Consider the following 19,265-nt stretch of genomic DNA (forward strand, 5'->3'; position numbering starts at 1 on the left):
TTTATAGAGACCGTGGAATCAAAGGGAGCCAGTGCTTTTGTCCTCACGATTCGGCTTCAGACTGAGTTTTACAATAACGGATGGTAAAAACTAAAGTGGCTTCAGTCTTATAGGTATTGTACCTTTTTATTTGACAGTAAAGCAGGTAGCTGACACCTGACTACAACATTAACACAATTCAGAAAGAGTGTTGATGGTAATAGCAACGTGTTGCATTGCTGACATCCATTTAAGTGACAGTTGGACATAAGTGCTTTTTTACTGATAGCGGTAGCTACTACAACTAGTCTTTAAAGGATAATGGTGTTGTGGTAATAACTATTTTTCACCATCACAACATGCACACACTCTTCTACCAAAATAGGAACAACGTGACCATGAGGTGAGAGGATGAATGGCAAGAGTTACAGTAAATGTAGAATAGGGAAATGGAAGATGAGTGACGACAGTGAAAGGGTTAACTAAGAGGAAGCAGGGTTAAGCAAATATCGGTAAACTTGAATGGACCCCTTTGAGCTGCCTAGGGAGCCATTTCCATGTAATAGACAGGACCAAGGACGGAGATAATATTAGACAATAGAGCTCTGAGTCTGATCCGGACCAGTCTTTTCCCTTTGGACTAATGAACCACCATGTAACCGTCTGCAAACAACACTGCTGTGTATTTGCTGGTGCGTGTGTGTGTTTAACTTATCCTAATGTGTGTTCGACATGTTTCCCTGCAGTCTGTCAGACCAGGAGCTGTTCACAGGTCAGTTCGGAGGGCTGGATTCTGGCTTCAACAGTGTCGACAGCGGCAGCAAGCGCTGGTCTGGGAATGAGGTAAAACTCTTTTAGACAGTTCCGTCATTTGTACACGGCCCTGATATGTGTCCCAAGTGACCACATCATCTCATTATATGTTGATCAAACAGAAGTATGTGATTGTACTAATGTTGCATTTAAGATCTGATGATGCTGATGAACGGTCAGACATGTGTATCTCACAAGTGAAAAAAGCATCCTAGACAAAAACAACCATACAAAAGAAATGCAGCCTACTGATCCTATAGTGTTAACAACCTACTTCAGATCAATGACTCCAATCTGTCTTTGTGTCCAGTCAGCAGATGACTTCTCAGAGCGTTCCCTTCGCATGGCTGAGGTCAGCAGAGACCAGAGGAACCTGGAGGAGGAGGAGGAGGAGGAGGAGGAGGAAGAGGAGGAGAGTGGATCTCCTCTGGAAGCTAACAAAGGTGAGGAAGGACAGACATGCTTTAATCTGTAGTTCATGTAATTAAGTGTATTGTTGTGTAAAAAATGTAGGTCTCTCTGAAACCGTAGATTTGTTTTCACATATAGAGAAACTCTTAAGACCCTTCTACACTCTTTGCAGTGAATGGGGATGCTGGGCATGTGGACTTCATTGACAGCAGTGTGACAGAAGAAGAGGAGGAGATCAGGAGGAATCCAGCACCTCCTCTGGTACCAGTCATTCTCAGACCCATGTGTTGTTGCTCAACATCTTGCCTTGTGTGTTCTCTCAGAACAAGGTTACTGATTGTGTCGTTGATTTCCAGGAGCAGAGGGAGAGCTCTTCATCGTCCCACACCCAGGACACAACATGCAAACGGTTTGTTAACCCTCCTGTAAAACATACGCTTTGTATGGCACGCTTTGTTTTTAGTAAGTTTACGACACAAAACAGCAATAGGATTTATGGCACAACAAAAGGAATATTGTTTTAAAGCTTAGTTTATTGGTTTAAAGTATAAACTGGAATACTGATTTCACATAAAAACTGGAATATATGTTTGAAGTAAAAACGAAAAAATGGTTTACTCCGCAAATTTGGAACATCAGTTAAAAGCAGAAAATGGTAACATTGGTTTTATAAATGTGTTCATCCTCTTCAGAGAGGAAAGGACGATGAGCAAGAGGCTTTAAGGGAAGTGTCTCAGCTTCTGTGACACGTTTGGCGTTAGCTGCTAATAATGACCTTCCAAGCTCTCATTTGTTTACAGCTCTTGTGCCATCATGGTATGCAATATATTTGAAAACATTTCCTTTCCACCTTTAAGTGTACTCGGCCTCTTTCTGTCACGATTCTTCATCGGAACTCTGCGGTGTGTTGGCTTCTCTGGTTGGAAACTATGTACTCAGGCACTCCAAGTGATGAAGACAGACGATGTTTTACCACCGTTTCTCTCTCTGCGTCCTGGTTTCACAAGGTCACTTCACACGGTGTTTGAAGAGCTGGGAAGAGTCAATACACTTCTGTTCCCATAACTTGCAGTGCCCGTCAAACTGCATGTTGAGTGTTTGTGGGTGCTGTTATCTTGGGAAGTTAACAGTGTCGACTCGCCCAGACATTTATTACAATGTGGCAACATGACGGCATTGTCTAAATGTCCGTGTATCTTTGGAAAGCTGATGTGAAACAAAGCTGGTCGGAGGGACTGTAAGTTCACGCTATTATACGGTGCTGAAACTATTAGTTCATTACTTGGTGGAGGAAATGCATGCTTATGATTTAGATAATCCATTAATCATTTAAGTGACTTATCAAGAACAAAAGACCTTCTCTGGTTCCAGCTTCTTCAATGTGAGGGAACCACAGTTCTTGCCGTGTCCATGGGGAATCTCCAATGGTGCACGTTAGTACGCAGTCGGTCCTGTAGCTCTATCAACACCTTAATGCACAAATAAAATACTCTGCGTACCAACTCCATCGTCAGTGATACCGACTGATAAAAGCATATTTCACACGACTTGTATCTTAATACGTCCGTTTGTGCTGAAGCCCAGCAGGCAGCTTGTATCATGCTGCTCTGTTGTTCCGTTACCAAGAGAACTACATTGTTGGGATTCAGAGTCTCAGCCATTGGCTACATATTAATATGTGACACAGAGCCATTGTTCTCAGCTTCTGGAGCAACAAGCAGCATGTCTTATTCTAAACCTTTGACTTTTATTAACTGTACTCTCTCAAATGACTAATATTCATTCAGCATGTAACTCCTCAGTAAAGACATGCTGTAGCTCTGGTAACTGGACTGAGGAAGATGTAGTTGAGCTGTTACTCCTTCACTGGACAATCAGCTTGAACAAACGGATGTTCCAAATCTTCCTCCAACATTTCCTTTGGGATTCCTAAAAATAGAATACTGAGACCTAAAATGGAAACTCAACACGCACTTTCTAAACAGACTTTTACATTTGAATGATGCAATGACTTTACACAAACCAGCCTTCAGAATAAAGATGCAAGTCTATCAATCATTTCAATAGACTTGAGTCTTTTTCTTGTACTCATTTCTAGTTGTTAAAGTGCTTGGAACCTGAATGCACCTCATGTACAATCTTTACGTAATCTGCGTACATAGTTTAACATTGACCTAAGCCTAAGCCTCTGGTCCCAACAGTTCACCCTGAACCTGATAGTAAAGATGTTTTCTGTTGCCTCTGTGACTACTTAGACTTTTGTACCATTTGATGATTTCCCCCAATGAAGAGTTAAAGAGTGCATTCGATGAGTCAGACCTCTATAATAAGAATGGGTATGATGAATGTTATGTAGCTCTTTCAGTCCATGCCAGTTGGACTCCTCAAATCCTTTAAAGAAAAAGTACAACTCCTTGTTTTTTTCTGTGCAATAGTGGAATGTAAGGTGCTGAGAACATCAAAAGGCCTTTTGAAAAGAGCGGGTTTGCTTTACCGGGCCTGTGTTTCTGAGACAGACCTCTATGTTACTGGAGCCACATTGAAGAGCATACTCTCAAGATACAAGACCTGTCTTACATCCTTTACTGTTTCACCTCAACTAATGTGAAGACATTCACAGCCATTCTGAGTCCCTCGGTGAAGATGTTCATAAATATATGAGACACCCATCATGTTCAGTAGCACTGTGACGTTGGCTCTTAGAAAACCTTCCTCTGGGTATGAAAAGGAGAGAAGATGTGTGCATCTATAAGGGGACACTTTGGGGTCTTGAGAGGTGGTTATCAAACTCTGGTCTGACATTTCTTCAGATATTTTACGGGTATGAAATGTCATACAGTTCAAGCAGGAAGGCTCCCAGGATTGACCCAAGTTAGTTTATTGCTCAAAGACAATGTGAACAAACGCATATCACAAATCTACTATTTACTGTCCAACTGTTGTAAGACTACAGTAGGATCTAGAAGAGAGGGAGAGGGCTCTCAAATGAATGTGGGAAAATAAAGAATAGGTATGATTGAGATGACTGTGCTGTAACTTTAGGAAGAACAGATTGACAGCACACTTCCAAATTTCATTTCAAATTTCTACAGCTCTGTTATAAGCTTTTGGTTATATAACTAGTTTGGTTTTGTCTAAACGTTCTACTGGTAAAACCAGCAGTGTGTCTCAGGACAAAGTGCTTCATTGTGACTTCTCACCATAACCCTATAACAGACGTTTCCATAGCTGTTACTTTGTTACCAATGGTTTGAGGCTGTGATTGGGCTATTTTCTGTCAGTCAAATCAGACAACAGTAACTCTTAGTTAACCTATCATATTTGGGTGGTATTTCACTCCTGGAAGGTGCAACAAGTTCACCAAGTTCATACCTCAAAATCTGACATTATGTGACAGTTGGAGTGGAGTTGGCAGTGATGAGGATTGGCCAAATTCAACAAATAACGTGTTTCATATTTGTATCATAATATTGAGTTCTTCCTTGCCTTATTGGCATTCTCTAACTCTTTCTCCTCTCCAGGTCCACCCTCCGTGTGGAGGTGGGCCCCCCGTCATCGGCCTCCTCCTCTCCCCTGTCCCCCTCCAGCCCCACCCTGGAGGAGCGGAGGAGGCCGGGCACCCTCCTCATCTGGCAGGAGAGAGAGCGTCAGCAGCAGCAGAGAGAGAAGGCCAGGTCAATACTCACTCTTATTCTTCATGCAGCGACGAGTTCAAATTCAAATGTATTTTGAAACGTTTGTCAGCAGTAAACTCTGGCATAAAGCATTGAAAGCTTCATAACACAGAGGAAGTGTATGAATGGATTGGACACAGGTCACATGACTCTGTCAGTAGAACAGTGAATATGAGCTTTTATGTGTAAAGCAGTGTGTTCCATACATACAGTAAGGATCAGCTCTCTGTCAGAGGTCTGTCATCTCTAATTATACGCTCTCCATGTCAAAACTCTAATTTTGCAGTTTGCTGAAGTCCTCCACCAAAGCAGGAAGTCATGTGGCCACCACACCACAGACAGGAAGTAGCTCAGCGTAAGTAGGGCCTTTTAAACAGCAACAACACAGAGACCTATGACTTTGAGTGGCTCTCCAAGTTCTACTCTTCATTCATCCTAGCGTTTCCTCAGTCTGTGCTGAATTACAAATGGACGGAGGTTTGAGGGTGTAGAAAGTGTTTTTCTGTCGTGATCAATCGTTGGTGTGTGTCTCCCCCTAGTGGTGCCTCTCCAGAGAACAGCAGCTCCCACTCAGGCCTCCGGCAGCGCTGTGCAGTGAGTAGTGTCCCCTTATTCCTCCAGTGAGCAGAGCTGAGAGCGCCACAGCTGGACATTGTTGAACTGCTGAATTGTTTTCCTTCTTTATTAGAGTGCTGATCAGATGAGCTCAGTGTCTCCTTATGCACTTCTGCAACGCTCCAACAGCAGAACAGGTACACACACACACACACACACACACACACACACCTCTCTTTTAAAGCTAGTTTAGTTTACTTTCAGGGATAATATGGAACATTAAAAAAAGAATAGACTTATTTTAGCACTTGTCACCGCACAGCAAGAGGGGTCCGGGTGTTGGGTTCCCGGGCTGGACTGCCCCTCTGTGGAGTTTATCAGAGAAACAAGCTGAGCAAATGTTAGCGGCAGCTCGACTAGCGGCCCCATGACGTCCTGTGTCCACCAAACAGCATCGATGATTTTTAGTGAAGCTGATTTAATCAGAATTATCAGTTCTAATCAGGCGGTTGGTTTGTTCTGGAGAGGAGACCTCTGTGGTAAACACCTCCTGAATTACACTGATGATCCCGCGCTACTTCACCAAGCTCCATTTAGTGGTTTTATTATTTCATTGCATAATACAGGAGCTACTGTATTATTTACTACATAATACAAGTGTGTATAGGAACAGCTGTAATATAGATCCAGTCACTAGATCCACTGATGTGTGTCTGTTTACAGACGGAGGTTCAGCCTGCTGTCTACCGCCGGCTGTTTATTAGCTGATGTCTCCTCCGACTGTCTCAATACCAACCATTCCCTCTGTCTCACTGGTGAAACTAAACTGGCTGCACACGATGTAAAACATGGATGATGATGAGACTCAAAGTTCATTCTTGACCTTGTAAACTGCAGTTCTCATCACAGTCACAGAAGCTTTGAGAGACTTTCATGTTGTCTTTAAAGTTCAGAGGGAATCTAGATGATGATGATTTAAACATAATCATCTTTCTACTCTGCTGTTATTGAGGAGGACAGATGCACTCCCCATATGGAAAATGATGGAATTGAAAAGAGAAGCTCATAAAACAGTCACGTTGTGTGTTTTGATTATTGTAAACGACAGCACTGAAGGTTGGCTTGAAGGTCATTTATTGTTTCACTTGGTATTCCGTCTATAAGTTAGGATGTGTTTATTGTGTCGTGCGTCTTATTTAGGATACGCTCTCTTATGGCCTTTCATTACACATGAATGCATTTAAGAAGTGTTTCTCTTTTTGTTGACTGAAAAGGTAAAGAACTACTTTATTCCATGTTGTATTATTCTGAGGATAAAAGTTGATCTTAGAAACATGAAGGTGCACTTAGTTGCTCTTCCCTGAGCTTTCAACCCATCCTGTGTCCTCCTCACTCCTCAATGCTGGTTCAGACTTCTTGCGTCATGTTATTTGATTTCACGGTTATAAAAACGTTGTATGTGTGAGTGCATCTGTAACTCTGACCTGTTTGTGTCAGACGTGCCCCCCTCCCCGAAGACGTCTCCTCCACCCGGTCAGGCCCAGAGACCCAACAGTTTCCTGTTCCGCACCTCCTCCCGCAGCAACGTCAAACCCACGGGTACACAACAGCACAAGGCACGCGCTTCACACCTTCAGTGCGTCAGACGTTCCAACACTGTCCATTGTCTTTTGTCAGGGTCAGCCTTTACTCTCGCTGAGTCTGACAGAAGTGAGTCTCGCACAATGCTGCGTTCTCCTAAAGAAGAGAGACCGGACATCACGCAACTACGCAAGGTAAACCTGCTTTAGCTAGTTTGATCCACTGGTTTTCTGAGGGCAGACTTTACTTTCTCTTCACAAAAGATGTATGACAACATTTCCTATTGTGTATTTATAGACTCTGGAGTCGCGGCTGAAGATCACTCTACCGGAGGACCTGGGCGAGGCCTTATCCAACGGCACCGTCCTCTGTCAGCTGGTCAATCAGATCCGACCCCGCTCCGTGTCGATCATCCACATTCCCTCCCCGGCAGTAGTGAGTCCATCCTTTCAAGGATTAGTCAGTTTTCCTCGCGTGATGATCACTTGTTTGTTGAATGGTTCCACGTCAGTCTTGTATTTTTCACAAGGCTGCGTAACTTAAAGAAGTAACACAAACATCAAAGTCCAATCCATAAGCAACTAGAAGGTGCAGATCTCTACAGACCTGCTGTCATTGTAATCTATAATCGATGTCTGCACTAGCGTCTCAGCTTTGTCTCCAGGTCTTTATTCAGTGAGGTCCACGGCCAACACAAAGGCACAGGATAGATGCATGTATTTACACTGAACAACCTACAGAGCAGAGTGTGTTGCTCTCTGGCTGCTGCTTGTAATCCAACAGACTCTCGCTTCACCTTTGCCCAGTAGCTGGGAGGCGAGTCCCTGGAACGTTTTGATTATTGAGGAGTAGTTTTGAGGTAACCTCCTCAGCCAATCGGCTGCAAGTCCTCATATAAGAGACTTTATACACATTTACCACTAAATTTAACTCGCCAAGCTGTAAGCAGCAGAGCGGCTGTGATCTACTCAGCAGTGTCCGTTAGACGGTTAGCATCCGTTAGCTGTTAGCAAAACACCCGTCTAATCAATCAGATCAATCAGACTGTCCCCCCCCCCCCCCCCCCCCCACTGTGTCTCAAAGCAGAGGCTGAGTGGTGGCGATGCACTCAGCTGTTTGATCACATCAATTCAATGTACATTGATTATTAATATGTACATTCTTCCTTTAAAGCTGGTATCTACACTGTTATATGAAAGCATAAATCCATTAAAATAATATAATATTGGCATATTAGTGTGAATTCTTGAGTGCAAGCCAGTGACGTGACTCGTTTTTAATTAGATGTGTGGAAATGTCCACTCGTTTATCAAGTCAACCGCTAAACATGACAACATGGAGAATTCTTACTAATGTATAATAAAAGGTGTTTTCTCCTTAAATATAAATAAATAAAAGCCACTATTTAAGAATTCCTAATCCCAACTAATAAACTGTTTATACTAAGCAAAGCATTTCATCAATCATTGCGCTTCATGAAGTTCCCTAAATGTGTTTTTTTATATTATTTTCAGCCAAAACTCAGCTCAGCAAAGTGTCGACTCAACGTGGAAAACTTCATTGCTGCTTGTCGCAAGCTGGGCGTCACTGAGGTAAAGAGCCGGTCTCATTGGGTTCTCACTCTCTGTCCTCTCAGTACAACACAATGTTCTTCCATCATAGCAGTAGTACGTAGGGACGGGGACCGTTACTAGTACTCTTCTCATTAATATCGGTTCGGTTCCTTATCGATACTCTTATTGCTTCTTTTTGATTATTTTGTGACAATTTAGAAAATACGTCGCTTTCTTACTTTTGTATGTAAACAAAGTTTCTTGAGCAGCAAGACAAGAAGTTCCAAAATCCTTAAAATACATTCCCAGCTAAACAATTCTCTTAGTGATTATCTTTCATTGATTATCCTGTTCGTCTGATCAAACTGCGTATATCATCACTAACCTTACCTGCAGTGGACAAACAGGTTGATGTTCTGCTTGTTGGCTACATGTTGTGATGAACTGCTGCTGTTTCCTCTCACTGTTTAAGGTTTTATTGAGTTTGTGCTCAGCCTCTACTGGAGGTGTGTGTGTGTGTGTGTGTGTGTGTGTGTGTGTGTGTGTGTGTGTGTGTGTGTGTGTGTGTGTGTGTGTGTGTGTGTGTGTGTGTGTGTGTGTGTGTGTGTGTGTGTGTGTGTGTGTGTGTGTGTGTGTGTGTGTGTGTGTGTGTGTGTGTGTGTGTCAGAGAGACAGAGAGACAGAGAGAGGAGGTTTGAGAAGAGGACATCTCACTCCAGAACTTCTAAAGTAGCGACAGCAGAACCGTTAACTCTGGACCGCATCAATACTCCGGGTTTTTACTCCTTTAGAACCAGGTTTGGGGGCATCCCTATGAGTCAGTTGGAATAGAATTCTCCATGTGCTTTAAGCTCAGTTGTGTTGCTCCATTATTCCTGTCAGGGTTGGACTGATATATGGGCCAGATGATGGCTTCAAAACACACTTATCAGTCCAATCCTAACTCTGTTTTGTCCCTCTTGTCTCCTAATATAACTCCTTGTATTTTCCTCCTGTGTGTGTGTGTGTGTCTCCTGTCCAGACGGACATGTGTGCGTGCTCTGATGTGCTTCTGTGTAAGCTGCCCGCTGTGCTGCGCTGTGTGACGGCGCTGCTGGCCACCAGGGGGGGGGAGCCGGGAGAGGACCGATCCCCCCGCCACTCCTCACCTTCGTGGTCGTCCTCCTCGCTGCTGTCCACAGACTTCCTGCTCTTCTACTGTGCGGCCATGGCCCTGCTCTACGTCCTCTACTGCTACCTGCTACTCTAGAGGAGCAGCGCGGTCCTTTAACAGTCACATGACCGATGAACTGCTCTACACGCTCACTGAACTCTCACACACACAGCTGCTCCCACAGAGTGTGTGTTGACACTCCACAGCTGCACTGGTTGGATGTCTGAGCCATATAGAGCATGCAGCCGAGCACCTTTTAACAAACAAAGAATACACTACAGCACGTTTAGAGCAATAGAAAGCACTACACTGATAAAGATAAATACTACATGAGAGCAGGTGAACAGGGCTTACCTTAGCCTTCACCTGTAACGCACGTTTGGAGGAGATGGGAGCTTTACTGTCTGAGGCAGAGCTGCTCTCATTGGTTGAGACATGACTGGGCGGAGCAAAGGACCCCAATCCAAATGACATACTATACGTCGCGCTCGTTCCTCATTTATTAATGTGCACTCGTAGCAAAACGGCAGCAACGTAAGCTGCAGAGTTCTTGTATTGGTGTGCAGATGTTGTGTCTACATGGAGCCACTAGAGAGCAGATTAGAGCCCAATCTTTGCTGGCAAACACCTGAATATCTTCCTTGAGAATGTCTAGTTGTAAAGATGACTAAACATGGTGACACTTGATGGGGTTCATGTATTGTTAACATTGAGACTAACAGCAGAACATGCTACGTCTGTTTGTGTAGAGTCAGCTGCTGGCCTTAACATCAGACTGTGCACTGCTCATGTGCTGAAGGAACCAGATGTGCATACAGAGCGTGGCTAAACTTAAAGGGGCATCAGTTGATTTTTCTTGACCACTTGGGGCAGTGCAACAACATTTGACATGTTATCACCTGATGAAGATGAAGCAGAAACTGAGCTGTCTTCTTTCATTCAGAGTTATTCACTCTGGCCTCCGTCTCTTGAGGTGCTACATGTTCCACTGTGTGTGTCTGTGCAGTGTGTTTATCTGAGCTCCTTCACAGACAACACAACAGCCATGAGTTAGAAAAGGCTGAAGCTCAGTAGAGCTGAGGGGGCTGCACAGCTGCTGGTTATTCTCTGTGGGTTTGTCGCTCACATACACTTTGAGATGTGACTCATTGATAGTATATCAGAAGCTTTATTAATGTGTATTATTATATACCACAGCATGTACCACTGTACACTGGAAAAATGACAAACTTGAGTTTTACTCTCAAAGGTTAGTTGAGCCGGTTATGACAACATTGTACTCACCATGCTGAGATCGGTGGACATGGAAACATCCCCATAAAGAAGGTCTAACGGGGCAGTCAGGTGATCACAGGTCAGTCAGAACTATGTGGAAGAGAAAAGGCGACAAACAGCAGAACGATCACCCGAACTATCCGTAAACATCCTTCACAGTTTACAGACTGACATTAGTACATAAGTTATGCTTTTTAGTGTATGGAATTGGTAAAAATGATCAATTCCAGGAGGTCAGCAGACTAGTTAAGCAGCTTACCTGAGTTCTTGGTAGATATCTGAGAAAAGGTGGTTGAGTGGATTGATTCTTTGTCAGCCAGAGAGACTGTGACAGCAGCTCTACCTCTGAGACGTGTTAAACTCCACGCTGTGTTTGGAGGCAGACCACTGAAGGAGAACGAAGCCCAGACTGAACTGTGAATGTCATTTTTAGCCTTGAGACAATGTAAGTTGGCTATCAGTGTGCCAATGAGACAGATGACACAGTGCCTCTTACTGACCGCTGACTTAGACCTCTTGCAGAGACTGCTCCTATTTTTATGTCTGCTATGCTAACTGTGAGAAGTGGGGGGGGGGGGGGGGTGATGTCACTGCATCAATCTCCCTCCACACCTCATGTGTCCAAACGGTACAGCGCCCCCCAGGAGGTGTGTGTGTGTAAAGTCTTTCTTGTCGTCGTCGCTGGTCCGTTTGACCAGCTGACTTCATGTTTGTATAAATGTTACAGGCTATTAAATTATTGCTTTTTTAATTTATTTGATCTGTTCTGTTTTTGGTTATCGTTTCAGAGGTGAAGCAGCAGAGGCGTCACTAATTTGGTTAGCTTTGTGAAATCAGTGTGTGTGCTTTAAATCACACACACGGGCAAATCAGATCAATATCCAATCATTCAGAGTTAAAATAACAGATTGTTTAAAAGGTTTCCCTTCATTCCATTGGTAAGTCATTGACTCCCTGGAGGCTCCACACTGAGCAGAGCATCAGAGCCTCTGCTGCTTCTACCACACGCTGCATCAGAAGGTCAATGTCTGCTACTAAACACACGTTGGAATCTGATTAGGATGCTTATTGGACTGATATGGGCTTTAAAAGCTTTCAGCAATAGAGAGCAAAGCCCTTAACATTCAGATCTTTTATTGTTTTTACTCTTCTTAAAACCAGAATGGGACACGAGGACTTTCTACTAAACTCTAATCTAGTAAAAGTGGGGGACCAGCATGATTTATTCATATCAGCTACAAGATGTTACGGACAATTAAATCAAGAAATAACCTACAATTGCATTTTTATTGGCTTTTCCCTTGTAGCTGTGGAGAAATACAGACGTGTCCCTCATATCAGTAAACTATATGTTGGGGCTCCATATTTGAAGAGAAACGGAGTTAGACCAAGTGTTCAATATTGAATAAATAATGACGAAATCACATGAATAAACTGTGTAGAATATATTAGTCATAAGAGAACTTTTATTTCATGATACTTTTATACTGTCACTTCTCATAACAGTCTCATGCATCAACAGATGCTGTCAGCTTTAGCCCGTTAGCTCCTGTTAGCTAGAGCGACAACGTGTTGCTGATAAACAGACCCAGTAGCCTCGTGCTGAGCTTACCACAGCTAACTTGTGACTCGGGCTGTGAGCTACGAGTTAGCTAGCTCCTGTTGGGTTTGAGCGAGCAGAGGAACATTGTTGAGTGTTTCACTCTGAATTAGCCCGTTAGCTCCTGCTATTGACAGAACTGTTCACTCTGATGCCAGCTGTCTCAGTAGAGGGCTACTTAAGTAGCATGTGCAGCCTTGTTAAGCTTAGTTAAACAGGGCTAGTTATTGTACTGTAACTGTACTGTGCTTATGTAAAGACACTAAATCTACTCTAGTTTATAAATGAATCGTTGCTCTAGCTAACAGAGGCATCATCGTTGAGCTTGAAAACATGCCACATGATAAACAGACTTTTGAAATAAATGTTTACGTTGTAATAAAAACTCAAGCAAAACGGACATAAGAAAATGAAGAAATAACATTTCATCATTGAATAGTAGTTTTAAAACAAACATGTTGGGGCCCCACACTTCTAAAAGCCATTGTGTTGAACATGCAGACTAGTTTTCTAACTTGGTTTAAGGTGTACAGCACACTGTGCCCTTAATGTCCACATCTCTGCTGTAGTCTGGAGGGCTGAATGTCCACTGTAAAGTTTCCTGTCCCGTGTCTCAAGTCTTTTTTTATTAGCCTGCTGTTAAAATGAAATGTTACACCGTTTCAATTCAAAATGTATATTTTATAAATGAAACTGGATAAACAAACAGTAATTCATTCACTGGCTAGACAAAGCTATATTCTGTAATATGTTAGCGGAACAGAAATATTTGTATTTTATATTTATATGACACCCTTGTATTATTGAGAATCATTTCTTTGAGTTTATATAAATCTATATGTAAAGTTTTTGTTCATCCCGCTGTAAAGACTTTATTAAAAACCAACTTTGACCCTGTGCTGTTTGTCTGCTCGCCTGCTGTTGTGCTTTTGCTTAATCAGCCAATAACTTCAATGTGATCCGGTATCTGCAGCTGCTCACCTTCTTATTCTGACCACTAAAAGAAAAAAATCAACTCAAGGTCCACTTACTTGCTTTCTATGGAGCTTTCAACTGCATCTCATGGTTTTCAAAGGATGTTGAGTTTGCCCCATTATCGGTAAAGTATAAAAGGATCTCATTTATTGATTGAACTATTTTCAACATGTCAAGACAAGTTTGATTTTAAACTAAAGTAGATTAAAGGATGAGTCTGGTGATATTCTATATTTTTCTTGTCAACAAATCCCATGTGCAGAACCAAACCAAGAATAAATGCATCTACTAACATGTGATCTCTATGCCATGTAGCTCCATTGTTATCCTGCTGCCACAAATTCTCCCTTTATTACATCGGTAATAACACATTTAAGTCAGACCGGTGCAAAGGAATCGATTTGAAATGGAACCCCACATTGCAAAGCACAACAAACAGAGAGAACTCATTTACAGATGTGGGGTGAAGAGAGGACTCTGTTAAAACACCAAGAAGTTCTGTCATTTCACACAGTAATCTTCTACAGCATACTGCACACGTCACTGTATACAGTATCTGTGTATAGTTTCCGCTCACCAGACACAAGGGGGCAGCAATGAGCTTAGAAAAGTCACACAAAGATGAAACAGACGTGTTTGGGTTTTACAAGAGAAAAGAGGGCAAGGCCAATGTGGGCGGCTCCTTCAGTCCCACATGGGGCTCTGCTGAGGTGTTCAGAGCCCCCGGCAGGGTGGACACGTGACCGTAAGTGGCAGACTAACATGGTTGGGTTGGGTCTTTTCATGGGATTTGTTGTCAATAAGTCCAGTAGAGAATAACACCAGACTTATTCTTTAAATACACAACAGTCAGCAGTAATTAGTGGAGTTGGAGAGGAAGAAACCCAGATCAGCACAGAACTGAGTATGTGATAGGACTATCAGCTCACTCTGATTTTACTTTAGCTTTGAATCAATTTCATATTGAAACTGATGAAAGGTGGTCAGACGGTGAGCAGGCGTGCAGATACCCTGACCCTGTGCTTGAACCACTTCAAAAGCTTGTGTGCTCTCCAAACAGCAGGTTTACCACGGTAACCTCCAGCTGGCCCACGTTGGACCAGGTGAGTGTGTTGAGGCGAGGTCAGAGAACAGGAGCGATCAGCCGGTGGGTTTGTATACTGCACCCTTCACAGGGGGACACTCGGTAAATAGTGCCGTCTCCCGTCAGGTTCTCCCTCTCTGCAGACCGCCTGCTGCTCACACACACCGCTGCAGCGGTGAGTCAGGTGTCCTTATTGACATGTCGTGTGTACAGTCAAGTCAAGACGGAGTCAGCAGCATTGAATATGTCGCTGTAATCGTACCGGGTAATGTTGTGGGTGAGCGAGTTCATCTGTCGGTAAAATGGAAAACGCTTGAGAAGCGTCGCAGCAGGTGTCAGCCGTGCGGGTGTGACAACAAACACGTCCAGATTCATCTTGAGGAAACATCTCAGGATAAACAAACAATAGCGTACACTTTAAAGGGTTAGCTGGCCATGGTGGAGCTACTTTAACCACGACTGTCAAAAGAGTTCCCTCAACAAAGAAATGCTCAGCAAGGTAAAACAATGTACCTACATTTGATCCTCAAGATGAATTCATATTAAAGAGTATCATGAAAGAGAAAAATCAGAAGTGTTTAGTGTGACACCCTGTGAGTGCAACTAAAGCAAAACATAAGACAGCTGGGATACACCTCATTAGATCCATTACTAAGGTTTTTATGAAAAGTCCTTGATACATTCTTGTTCAGACTGATTTAGTAAATGAGGAAGCAGCTTTAACATGTAAGAAATGAGAGCGCGTGAAGACTAACTGTAAATGTTACAGTGCAACAGTTGTCCATCTTTAAGTTTAGATATTACTTTGTTTAGTTCTGCACACATTGAGGAATGCAGGAGTAGTTTGTGTGGTGAAACCCATTTGACTGAGTGATGTGTAGATCTCCATGTTATAAATCACAGTTACTGCATAAGACTGGAGGACCCACGACCATTTATCATTGAAACACCAAACTAAATGAGATGATGCATCATCAGATATAAACATGTTGGGATTAGCTTCAGTGGTGACTCAGCGTTAAACGTCCTCCTGTGTGTAGACCATAGGAACAGAGCAGGAGTAGCATGTAGTAGGACGTCGCACGGTTTGCTGTGGACTAGTTCCAAAAATGGCGATTGTTGTCATTGTGACAACTATGGGTCATAAGAAACAAGTTAGCAGAATCACTTTAGCTGGCTAACATCAAGTTAGCCTGGATTAGTTGAGTTAGGTTAGAAGAACATACCCAGGTAACTATGGGACTCGAGCCCATCTGACCCACACGAACACCTCCAGGGTTTGACCCAAACATCACATCTCTCCTGTTCTACCATGTCAGTGTGGTGGTTCTTATTCCGATGCGCCTGCTTGTTTGTTCCACGGGAAAGTAGAAGTAAGTCAGATTGAATAGATTTTCATTTCAGCCCTGGAGGCAATAAACACTCCATAGTGTGGATGTTTCCTGATAGCCACTGTAAGGACATGCTGTGTACAGAACGCCACTGAGCATGTCTTATGAATGAGTTAACCCTTCCCCACCTGGTTGGCCTTTATGTTCAGCAGAGAAGACAACACTCTTACAGTATTGTTCTGTATTACAGTTAACAGGGTTGGATCTGTGGTAGCAGGTTTGACCAGTAGCTCATGGAGGCTAACGTTAGCTCATGGAGGCTAACGTTATAAACAGATGTTGTTGTGCCGGGTCTGTGGCTCTTTTGAACATTATTATTCAGTGATGTTTATCACAAGCAAAAGTTAGTCTCGCCTTAAATACAAAGCTGGAGTCAGGGCGTATTTAGCCTAGCTTAGCATAAAGGGGGAAAGGGCTAGCCTGGCTCTGTCCTGAGTTCAAAAATACATCGACCAACTTAGGCTGAAAAACCAACAGACAATGAGGACAACTCTGAGGCACCAAATGCCAAATCAATAAGTCGGATTAATTGCAAATCTGTTCAGGAATCTTCACCACAGTACCGGCGGTTTCTGCATTATTTCTCTTGCGTGCTTTTCCTCTTTCAAAACCTTTTTGAACAATCTCTTTCAATTTGGTTTATGGTGCATATTCCTAATATAAGTTGCATTTCTTTGGTTTACCACAAACTAACAGACATGCTGAAAACAACAGAGTACTATTCAAGCTAAGCATTAGTGGTTGGATTCTATGTCTTTGGGCGTAAAATGAAGCTGCCATGTTTAGTCTGGAGTGTTAACAACCTCGAGGCAGCAGGCAGCAGCTTCATCATGTCTGCTTCCACATCAGCACATCCAGGATATACAGAGAATGAAAACATGAAACACATGTTCCAATCTTACCTGTGATCAGCTCACTCCTTTCCTCGTCCCTTCCCAGGATTCCTTGTGTTCCCCCCAACTCATCATGGAGGACGAGGGGCTGAGTCGTCTGGCCCAGACCGTCCAAGTGTTGGTGGACCTGGCCAACGGCTCCCAGCGGGTCCCCAAACCGGAAACATCTGGGTCTGCTGGCTCAACACAATGCTAGCACAGCGCAGCTGCATCTGCAAAGATGCATCACACCAAAGAGATCCGTCTCAGGGCCAGTGTTTGTTTTTAACATATTTAACATGTTCATTAAATGGACTGTACAGTCAGACCTTCTGTGTCCAAAGATCAAATACATGGTAACAATAAAAGACTGTAAATGACTTCAAAGCCTTGCGGTGTCTTTCTTCATGTCTCGTAGTAGAGATTTAATTACACACCTTAGAGGAATAGCTTCCTCTCAGAGATCAATGAGAAGATCAAGTTAGCCAGTTAGCCAAAGTAACGAGATGTAGGTCACTGATCGGGTTCACACAAAACTAAATGATACTAAGACAAAACTATGATCAATTTGCAACTTTGCCGACGTGCAAAATCATCTTTCAAATTGTGTAATTCATGGCTGAGTATAACGCACCTGAATCTCAAACGGTCTGCAGTTGAATTGCATTGTGGGTGATGTAGGTGCCAGGTTTTGACAAGGAGAATGCACAGAATCCAAAAGACAATATCTGCTTCTGCTGCATCATAAATAATGTAGCAGTTAAGTGCATTTACCCCAAAACGACTCCTTTAATTCTTGGTAAAGTAGAATTACAAAGCTAGTGTGTACCAAAGAACAGCACATGAATGAGAGGGACAGCTCAGTGGACTACAACATTACAATCGTCTCCATCCTACTTTTAACAGCAGGTTGAACACTGTAGCAGCAGTTATCAGCAGACAAATAAGAGACAGCCGACCGCTTTGGACATGGTGATTGTGAAATACAGGTTTATTTGTGTAAAACCTGTGAGCCAGTCAACCTGTGTCTTGCTCAGTGCTGCCAAAGCGGAGCATGACGTCCTCAGTATACAAGCTGGGGAATGGAACATCCCGTTTTAAAGCAGTCACCACTTGTCCTCTTTGGGCACCCATCACAACACTGATGGTCGAATTCATAGGAAGTGTGAAACTGCTCGAGTTGAAAAAAAGAAGAGAAACATTGAATGCACCACAGGAAGCATGCTGTGAACCAGGACACTGATGATGGAACCGCTGCAGCTCTCTCCTGAGTCTTTCCTCTTTAACATCATGTCGAACGGTGAGTTCAATTTAATAGAAACACATTTTCTCACTCACCTCTTTTGGCATCAACACAATGGAGGCCAACAGGACTCTGTGGTGCTTGAGGCATCAAACACGTCACAATGGGCTTCAACAAAGAACATTATCCCAAAGCTGTCGGTCGGTGGTGCTCAGCAGACACTCCTGACTTCAGATAACTGTGTAGATGACCAGCGTGAACATGAGTCGCCTGTGCCTTGATGAGCATGCGTGCATGAGAATTGAACACGGCACAAAAGAATAAAAAGGACTTTAGAAGTTTGGAGATTTTAGTCCTGCTTCAATAAAAATCTCTACTTTATAACAGCATCAGCAGCAGAATGTAGGAACCGGTTGAAATCACGGAATGGGAGAAAATAACAAGAGCTGTCAATGCCGTGTCACCTGAGGGTCGTACTGGTTCCATATGAGGAAGGCTTAAAGAATGCGTGCTGCAATAACAGGTGAAGTAGCTTTGTCCGGCATTGCAACAGAACATGTTCCCCATATCACATTCATACACCGTAGGCGCAGCTACGGGAGCAATTTTGGGGTTGAGTGTCATGCTCAAGGACACATCGACATGCAACTAGCGGAGCCAGGGATCGAACCGCCGATCCTCTGATTGAATGACGACCCTGCTCTCCGTTTAGCCACAGATGTTGCTGAACTTTTAAAATGTCATGTTAGTGTGGAGGAGCAGATAACCTGGGTGAACCTGAACTATCCAGCACATGACTTGATACAAGCTGCCGGCCGTTCCTGATTATTTCTATGCATCATCACATACAGGCTCTCTGTCACACCTCCTCCCTCAAGGCCCAGAAGAAGAGAGCGGCCTCCCTTTTATTAATCAGCGCTGGCTTTAATCACAAGTCAATTAGCAGCATGGCCTAATTGACTATCATCTTAATTGCTCTATACCGCTCCGCCTTAGAGGACCGTCTGCTACCGGCTTATCGTCTCACTTCCTGATAAGACACACACTTAATGAATACTTGTGCATGGAAATGTTGCCGGTCCAATTCCTGTCACATCCCAGCAGAT

The 19,265-nt window shown here is 43.3% G+C and overlaps 1 protein-coding gene across 1 annotated transcript in view; it reads left to right on the forward strand.

The window, feature by feature from the left end:
• lrch4 (leucine-rich repeats and calponin homology (CH) domain containing 4) overlaps positions 1–17,297 on the forward strand; it is a 46,066-nt gene extending 28,769 nt beyond the window's left edge. Inside the window, exons 6-18 of the mRNA XM_076087222.1 lie at positions 726–822; positions 1,103–1,235; positions 1,376–1,464; positions 1,560–1,612; positions 4,725–4,877; positions 5,164–5,232; positions 5,417–5,471; positions 5,566–5,629; positions 6,930–7,031; positions 7,110–7,207; positions 7,311–7,448; positions 8,528–8,605; positions 16,984–17,297. Of these exons, the coding sequence (XP_075943337.1) occupies positions 726–822; positions 1,103–1,235; positions 1,376–1,464; positions 1,560–1,612; positions 4,725–4,877; positions 5,164–5,232; positions 5,417–5,471; positions 5,566–5,629; positions 6,930–7,031; positions 7,110–7,207; positions 7,311–7,448; positions 8,528–8,605; positions 16,984–17,133 (1,279 nt within the window). The 3' untranslated portion in view covers positions 17,134–17,297. The remainder of the gene's footprint in view (positions 1–725; positions 823–1,102; positions 1,236–1,375; positions 1,465–1,559; positions 1,613–4,724; positions 4,878–5,163; positions 5,233–5,416; positions 5,472–5,565; positions 5,630–6,929; positions 7,032–7,109; positions 7,208–7,310; positions 7,449–8,527; positions 8,606–16,983) is intronic.
• The last annotated feature ends 1,968 nt before the right edge of the window (positions 17,298–19,265 follow it).

The sequence above is a fragment of the Anarhichas minor genome, unplaced genomic scaffold, assembly GCF_050575085.1.
Source record: "Anarhichas minor isolate MPS153535 unplaced genomic scaffold, ASM5057508v1 ptg000009l, whole genome shotgun sequence".
In the NCBI taxonomy this organism is placed as follows: domain Eukaryota; kingdom Metazoa; phylum Chordata; class Actinopteri; order Perciformes; family Anarhichadidae; genus Anarhichas; species Anarhichas minor.